The sequence below is a fragment of the Phragmites australis genome, chromosome 14 (assembly GCF_958298935.1).
Source record: "Phragmites australis chromosome 14, lpPhrAust1.1, whole genome shotgun sequence".
In the NCBI taxonomy this organism is placed as follows: domain Eukaryota; kingdom Viridiplantae; phylum Streptophyta; class Magnoliopsida; order Poales; family Poaceae; genus Phragmites; species Phragmites australis.
Genome location: NC_084934.1, coordinates 14,167,671 through 14,175,240, shown reverse-complemented (window position 1 = coordinate 14,175,240; position 7,570 = coordinate 14,167,671). Strand labels below are relative to the sequence as shown.

Genomic DNA, 7,570 nt, shown 5'->3' with positions numbered 1-7,570 from the left:
ACATGGCGGGCGCAGTGGGGGCGTGCCAGGCTGTGTGGCTCACCAAGTTGCTGGGCGACATCACCGGCATCAAGATTCAGCTGCCTGTTCTGAAGATGGACAATCAGTCCGCGATCACCCTGAGCAAGAACCCCGTTCTTCACGATAGAAGTAAGCACATCGACACAAAATTTCATTTCATTCGTGAATGCGTGGACGACGGGAGGATTTGCCTGGACTACGCGAGTACTAAGGAGCAGCTCGCTGATGTTCTGACGAAGTCACTGGGGCGCGCGAGGTTTTGTGAGCTTCGCGACAAAATTGGCGTCATCAAGTTGAAGTAAACCGAGCCAGAATTAGGGGGAGATTGTTAGATAATCCAGGCTCAGTTCATTGCTCTTGCACAAAGAATGGCTTAGCTAGAATAAAGGAGCCCGATCTTAGCCAGTTTTGGGCGCGTCATTGTATACTGCATGCTATCATGCGGTGGTTTTTCTTTCCTTGTTTTCCTCCGAGTCGTAGGCGTAGCGGTGGAGGTGATCAGCATGTTTCCAGGTCGTGGGATGGCACGACCATCGCGGGGGGCGTGGAGATCGCCGTGGTCGTTTGTGGCCACCAGTTAGTTGTAATCGCGTGTATATATGCAGCGTAATACAAAGAGAAAAGGTGTTGTGTGCTGCACAAAAGCTCTGAGCGTTCTTTCCTGTGTTCATCGCGTTCATCGCGTTACAGCGTGTGTGCATGAGTTTTCAGGGGTGTCTTCTTCATCTCTGACGACGGGCGCCGGCGAGTGAAGGCTACAGAATGACGAGAGGCCATAGGCCTTAGACATCAATGGAGCAGAGGTAGGTCGCAGGTGGTGCCCCTTGGGTGTCGCTGCAGGTGGGCTTGAATGCCGCCATGCCGAAGCCCTGATGGCCGTCACGAGTCGGAGCGGGCGCCTCCTAGGCACCGGTAATCCAAGTCTTGGCGGCGCCCCACCATCCTGTGCGAGAGCAAGGACCACTGGAATGGACCCTGAAGACTTCCCCACGGACAGCCCGAACTAGAGGCCTTCCTGGCCGCCCTTGCATGCCGCTGCACCGAAGGGAGATTTGTGCCCTTGCCTGTCGTGTGGTACTGAGCCGCTAGGTTGCTGGTAAGGCATGCCTTAGTGTAAACCCGTCCACCCTTGGTGAGCACACTCGAGACAGCGCGAACCTCTAGATCTACAGTCGCGATGTCCGAAGAAGAAGCATTCGCACACCTTGCAGCCTTGTGTTTCTGGGTATAGACAGGAAGAGGATTCTCCTTTCCTGACCCCGTGGATAGGCCCTTGCCGGCAGGCAGACTAGTCATCGTGCTCCCCCTTTCAGTGCCCAGGCTGGGCTGGGCCTCACTGCCAGCACCTACCGCCCCATCCTCCAACTCGGCCAGTTTTAAAGGAGCTTGAACTCGGCCAGTGGGAGGGGAGGCGCAAGATCTTGTCGGTTCTGAAAGCTCGTGGCCACAGTAGAAAGTAGACGAAGGCAATTTCGGGGCCGCCATGCTGAAGGGAGTCACTGCGATTAGGTGTCGCTCATCTAGAATAGGGCATCTTTGTTGGGTCTGATCACTGGATCACGAGCGTGACCACTCCGGATTCGTGACAACGCAAGCAACCAGACTTCTCAACCACTCGAGCAACAAGTTGTACGTGCTTGATCACGACTAATCTAGCTATCCGCAGTGTACGTGCTGTTCTCGATCACGCCGATCGACCAACAACGCCTAGCTATTCCTGAGTTGCATACTACTTGGCAAGAATAGAACTCGTGTATCTTGACGAGAAGCAAATAGAACGTCAAACAGCAGAAACTCGACGAAAACAATAAAACAAGGCAAAAACTCTCTGAAGAAAATTTAGACTCTATTCAACTTGTGACTTGCACGACTTTGTGTCTTGTTTACAAAAAATAGAGATTACAACTCATATTTATAGAGACCTGCTAACTCCGAATCCTAACATGAATCGTGCCATCCCACGATCCGACTCGGACTTGAACTCTATGCACATACGAACAATGCTATAGTTGTATACAAACCGTATACAAACTCCTTGCTTCCGCACTCTCGTGAAATGAGTCCCTAAGGCCCATGACAAGGATTAAGTCCAACATACTCCTCCTTAATCTTGTCGTGGGTCAAGACCACGAACTCCCAAAAGATGTCGCATGACCGCCAGCTTCACCGTCGGCAATGCCTTCGTTAGAGCATCAACTCGCTGCTCCTCCGTGCAAATGAAATCTACCTCAATCTGGCCTTCTTCAACACACTCATGGATGAAATGAAACTTGGTGTCAATGTGTCTACTACGGCCATGAAACATTGGATTCTTCATCAAAGCAATTGTTGATTTGTTATCAACAAATAATTTGACTGCTTTAGGCTCTTCTCCTGTCAGCTCCCCCAACAGACTTCTAAGCCACAATGCTTGGCATGCCGCCATCGTTGCCGCTATAAACTCAAATTTGCGGGAAGACAAAGCCACCATTTTTTGCTTTTGCGAATTCCATGACACCAGGCTATCATTAATATAGAAAGCCATACCTCCAGTACTCTTCCTGTCATCCATGTCACCAGTCAGATCACTATCTGTGTACCCGGTGATCTCTTCTTCTATTCCTCCTCTGGTATACACAATACCATAATGCACGATGCCCTTTAAATACCGAAGAATCTGCTTTACTGTCTTGTAAAGCATCACCGTGGGCTTCTCCATAAATCTGCTTGCCACCCCGATAGCAAATGAAAGGTTAGGTCTTGTATGGAGTAAATACCTTAGACAACCAATGATGTGTCGATACTCGATTGCATCCATCGATTGTCCATCTAGATCCTTATGCAGCTGCGCCCTTTGATCCTTCGGAAATTTTGTGGGATTGCAATCCAACATACCGAATTAACCAAGAACTTTCTTCACATACATTGTTTGCTTGGTTATAATTCGCCCATCTTCTTGTGCTACCTCAATCCCGAGATAGTAATTGAGCAATCCGAGATTGGTCATCTCGAACTCACTCATCATCTACTGCTTGAATCTGATGATCTCTTCTAGACTTTCTCCTATCACAATGAGATCATCAACATATATTCCAACAATAACTCCATGTTGGCATGTACCTCTTGTGTATACGACGTGATCTTGAGCACACTTCACAAACTCAAGTTGCTTTAAGCTTCTATCAAGTCGGATATTCCAAATCTGTGGTGCTTGCCGGAGTCTATACAGCGCCTGGCTGAGTTTGAGCACAAGATGCTCTTTGTTCTCACTATAAATCCCTCCGGCTGAGTCACGTATACTTCCTCTTCAAGCTCACCATTTAAGAATGCTGATTTGACATCTAGAAAATGAACTTACCAAACTCGGTTGGCTACAACAGCAAGGATGACGCGTACGGTGTCCAGCCTAGCCACCGGTGCAAACACTTCTTCGAAATTGATTCCTTGCCACTGCACATATCCCTTCACGACCAACCTTGCCTTGTGCTTGATCACATCTCCATCTGAGTTCTTTTTCAGTTTTTAAACTCATTTGAGCCCAATTGGCTTGTGACCAGCTGGCAATGCTGTGAGAGTCCATGTGTTATTCTTCTCTATGGACTCGATCTCCTTAGCCATGGCGTCCTCCCAGACCTGCTATCCAGTAGCTTCAAGGTAGTAATATGGCTCCTCCATCTCCACGAGCATGACCTCTGCCTCCAAGTCTTTATCGAGATCCACCCTTGGAGCATCTCTCATGATGTCATCAATGTTCCTATATCGAACAGGCCCTTCATTTGTGCTGCTACTCCCGCTCAATAGCGCTGTGGCTCGATCATCCACCGGCAATTCAAGTGCCGGCAGCACCACTAGATTGGTGGGAGTTTTTGGAGAGGCGACTGTTGTGCGTACCGCAACGCGTGTCCTGGTTGCTGGCCCTTCTGGTGTTACCTCACCGGCCAGCGGAGTCGATAAAGGAGCTAGATCATCATGTACCATGGGTGTTGGCACACCTGCCGGACCACCCACGAGTGGCACAGAACCACCCATCGCTGGTTCAGTGCTAATCACCTCCTCAACATCGAAATCAGACAGCTCTACGCCACCTATTCTTGTACACTAGCTCCACTACATGGTTTCATTGAATTTAACATCACGGCTTACATGAATTTTCCCGCGCCTTGGATCAAAAAGATGATGCGCCTTGCAGCCATCCTCGATGCCAAGATACACCATCGGCTGGCTTCGGTCGTCGAGCTTCTTCAAAAGTGGCGTTGTCACCTTCATGTGTGCAGTGCAGCCGAACACATGAAGGTGCACCAAATGCGGCTTCCTTCAATTCCAAGCCTCGAACGGGGTGCGTTCGTCGAGCGCCTTCGTCGGCAAGTGGTTCAGCAGGTACACCGCGTGCTGCACCGCCTCCCCCAAAACCTTCCAGGCACATTCATGCTCTTGAGGAGGGACCTCACCATCGCCATCACGGTCCTATTCCTCCACTCCACCATGCTGTTTTGTTATGGTGTGTGTGGCACAGTGAGGTGTCGTTTGATCCCGACCTCCTCGCATAACCGGGTGAACTCAGCAGTGAGGAATTCCCCGTCGCGATCAGTCCTCAACGTCTTGATGCGTTGCTCGCTCGTGTTCTCGACCTGCAACTTGAACTTTCTGAACACGGAGTAAGCTTGGTCCTTCAACTTGGTCACGAACACACACATCCACCGTGAGTAATCATCAACAACTAACATGAAGTAACTATTACCGACGAGTGTCGAAAGTGTGATCGGCCTGCAAAGGTCAGCATGTAGCAACTCCAGTGGCTTCTCCGCCCTGAAATTTGCTACTGCCAGGAATGGCTACCTCGCCTGCTTTGCCAGCAAACACCCATGACATAACTCATTCGGGTGTGTGATCGGCGGCACTCCTGCCGCCAACCCCTTGTCGATGAGCAGCTTCATAGCAGTGAACTTGACATGTTCGAGTCTCGCATGCCAAAGCCACACAGGGTCTTGAAGACTGGCTAAGAGACACACCAACATTGCTTGATACAGCTCGATCTTGTAGAGGCGATTTGGAGTTCACCTCACTTTCATCAGCAACTGTGCAGGACTATTATCATACACACGTAGATGTTCAGCATCCATGATCACCTTGTGTCCAACTTCGGTAAGTTGTCCAAGGCTGATGATATTGCTACACAGTCTTGGAATATAGTAGATTTCCTGCAACAGCCACTGGTCGTCGTTCTTGCAGCTGAACACGACAGACCCTAAGCCCATGATCTGCACCGTGGAGCCATCCCCGAATTTCACCTTGCCAGTGACATCTTCATCCAGCTCTTTGAACTTCTCTTTGTCACCGGTCATGTGATTACTGGCCCTATTGTCTAGGTACCAGACCTCAGAGCTGAAGCCTCCCTCCATTGTGTCGCATAGTTCTGGCTTCAACTTCTCCTCATTCAGCAGTACAGCTCCCCGTTGGTGCTACTATTCTTGTGCTGGCTCTTCTGACACCATGAGTAGCAGGGCCAGCTCGGTGTCGTCAGCACGAGTCAGATGTGTCTCCTCTTCCTTCTTCTTTAGTGCCTTGCACTCGTTCCCTTAGTGCCCCATCTTGTAGCAATTGAAGCACTTGATGTGGCTCTTGTTGCGGTAACCACCGCCTGAGCCGCTCTCCTTGTCATTGCACGACATCCCGCCGTGACCACCTCTGCCACGGCCTCTACCGCATCCACGACCACCCCGGCCACGGTTGCTACTATCTGAAGCAAGGTGGGATTTGCCCTTCTTGCTTGACGAGGAGTTGCCACCATCCTTCTTCTGCCACGCCTGCCACTCGGCTTGAGTGAACAGGAGCTGGTTGTCGCCAATGCTATTGCCACTGTATGCATGCGGGTGAGTACGTTCTTCAAATGCCTTAAGCCGCCCCATGGCTTCCTCGAACGACATCTTGTCGAGGTCGTAGAACTGCTCGATCCCGGCGATCACACTCAGGAATCGATTCGGCACGGTGTTGAACAGCTTTTTGACCAATGCAGCGTCATCGAGCGTCTCCCCTAGGTTTGCGTACCTGATGGACATGCTGTTGAGCCTTCCGGCATATTGGTCCAGGCTCTCTCCCTCCTGCATGTGCATAGCGTTGAAGTCGCTCTTCGACGTTAGAAGCCACGCGTTCTTGACACGATCCGCGCTGATGAACCTTGTCTTGAGACAATCCCAGACCTCCGTCGCAGTTTTCTTCCTTGCCACCTGCATTAGGAGATCCTCCGGGAGCGCTTGGAAGAGATGCGACCTCGCCTTCTTATCCTTCTTCTCATCAACGACCGCACGCGAATCACCCCGCTGGCTCGACTGCCTCCCATACGCCTTGATCTTCAATCATCGCCTGAACGCGAATCACCCAGGTCGTGTAGTTCGTCGTCGTCAACTGCGGGTACAGGAACGGCCGACCGCCGCTCTCCCGCGCCACCTCGCCCTGAGGTACGATCGATATCTTCACGAGTTAGTGCTACGCACTACGAGCTTTGATACCATATGTTGGGTACGACCACTCCGGATTCGCGACAACGCAAGCGACCAGGCTTCTTGACCACCCGAGTGACCAGAAGAGCGACTAGTCGTACGTGCTCAACCACGACTAGTCTGGCTATCCGCCGTGTACGTGATGTTCTCGATCACGTCGATCGACCAGCAACGCCTAGCTATTCTTGAGTCGTGTAATCCTCGGCGAGAACGAAACTCACGTATCTTGATGAGAAGCAAATAGAACGTCAAATAGCAGAAACTAGACGAGAATAATAAAACAAGGCAAAAACTCTCTGGAGGAAATTTTAGACTCTATTCAACTTGTGACTTGCACGACTCTGTGTCTTGCTTACAAAAAATAGAGATTACAACTCATATTTATAGCGACCTGCTAACTCCGAATCCTAACACAAATCGTGTCATCGCACGATCCGACTCTGACTCGAACTTTATGCACATATGAATAATGCTATAGCCGTATACGAACTCCTTGCTTCCGCACTATCATGAAACGAGTCCCCAAGGCCCATGAAGTCCAACAATCTTGCTAGAGAAGCCCCATTGAAGAACTGTTATTTTTATTCTTTTGGCTTGGTCCTGATCGACATCTTGATCATTGTCCAGCAAGTCGTCCTCATCACCATTGAAATCCTCATCAGAAGAGGGAAGAAGCACCTTCGATGACAAAACTCGGGTCTTCAATGGAGAAGGTAATTTCGTAGCCTGCAAGACTAAGGGCCACATCCATTATTGTGGGTATCAAACTAGCATCCATAAGATCCATCTCGACACACGAACAATGCCACGACGCTGTAGACACTGCATGTCAATGTTCAACAGAGCACCAATCATTGTTGCGATAGCCTAGATGCCCAAATAATGCCGGAAAGCCGAGGGAATTCTTACAATATGCACCCAGTAACGGAGGCGTTGGCTCACCAGACGGTTTCCACTCTCCAATTGAGATGGTAGCCCCGTGTTACTTGAGATGGAACTCGGCGTCAACTACCTAGGTAAGCTCATCCGAGTCCAGAAAAGCCACAAGATAGCTATTAGCCTCATGTGGAACA

The 7,570-nt window shown here is 50.2% G+C and overlaps 1 protein-coding gene across 1 annotated transcript; it reads right to left on the bottom strand.

The window, feature by feature from the left end:
- Nucleotides 1-5,576: 5,576 nt before the first annotated feature.
- On the bottom strand, nt 5,577-6,230 carry LOC133890256 (uncharacterized). Its single transcript, XM_062330688.1, has one exon. The coding sequence runs from the start codon at nt 6,228-6,230 to the stop codon at nt 5,577-5,579; it is 654 nt and encodes a 217-aa protein (XP_062186672.1).
- Nucleotides 6,231-7,570: the final 1,340 nt, after the last annotated feature.

What these genes read in the sequence shown, in the direction of transcription:
- LOC133890256 (XM_062330688.1), bottom strand. Translation starts at nt 6,230, where the DNA reads ATGCAGGTGGCAAGGAAGAAAACTGCGACGGAGGTCTGGGATTGTCTC.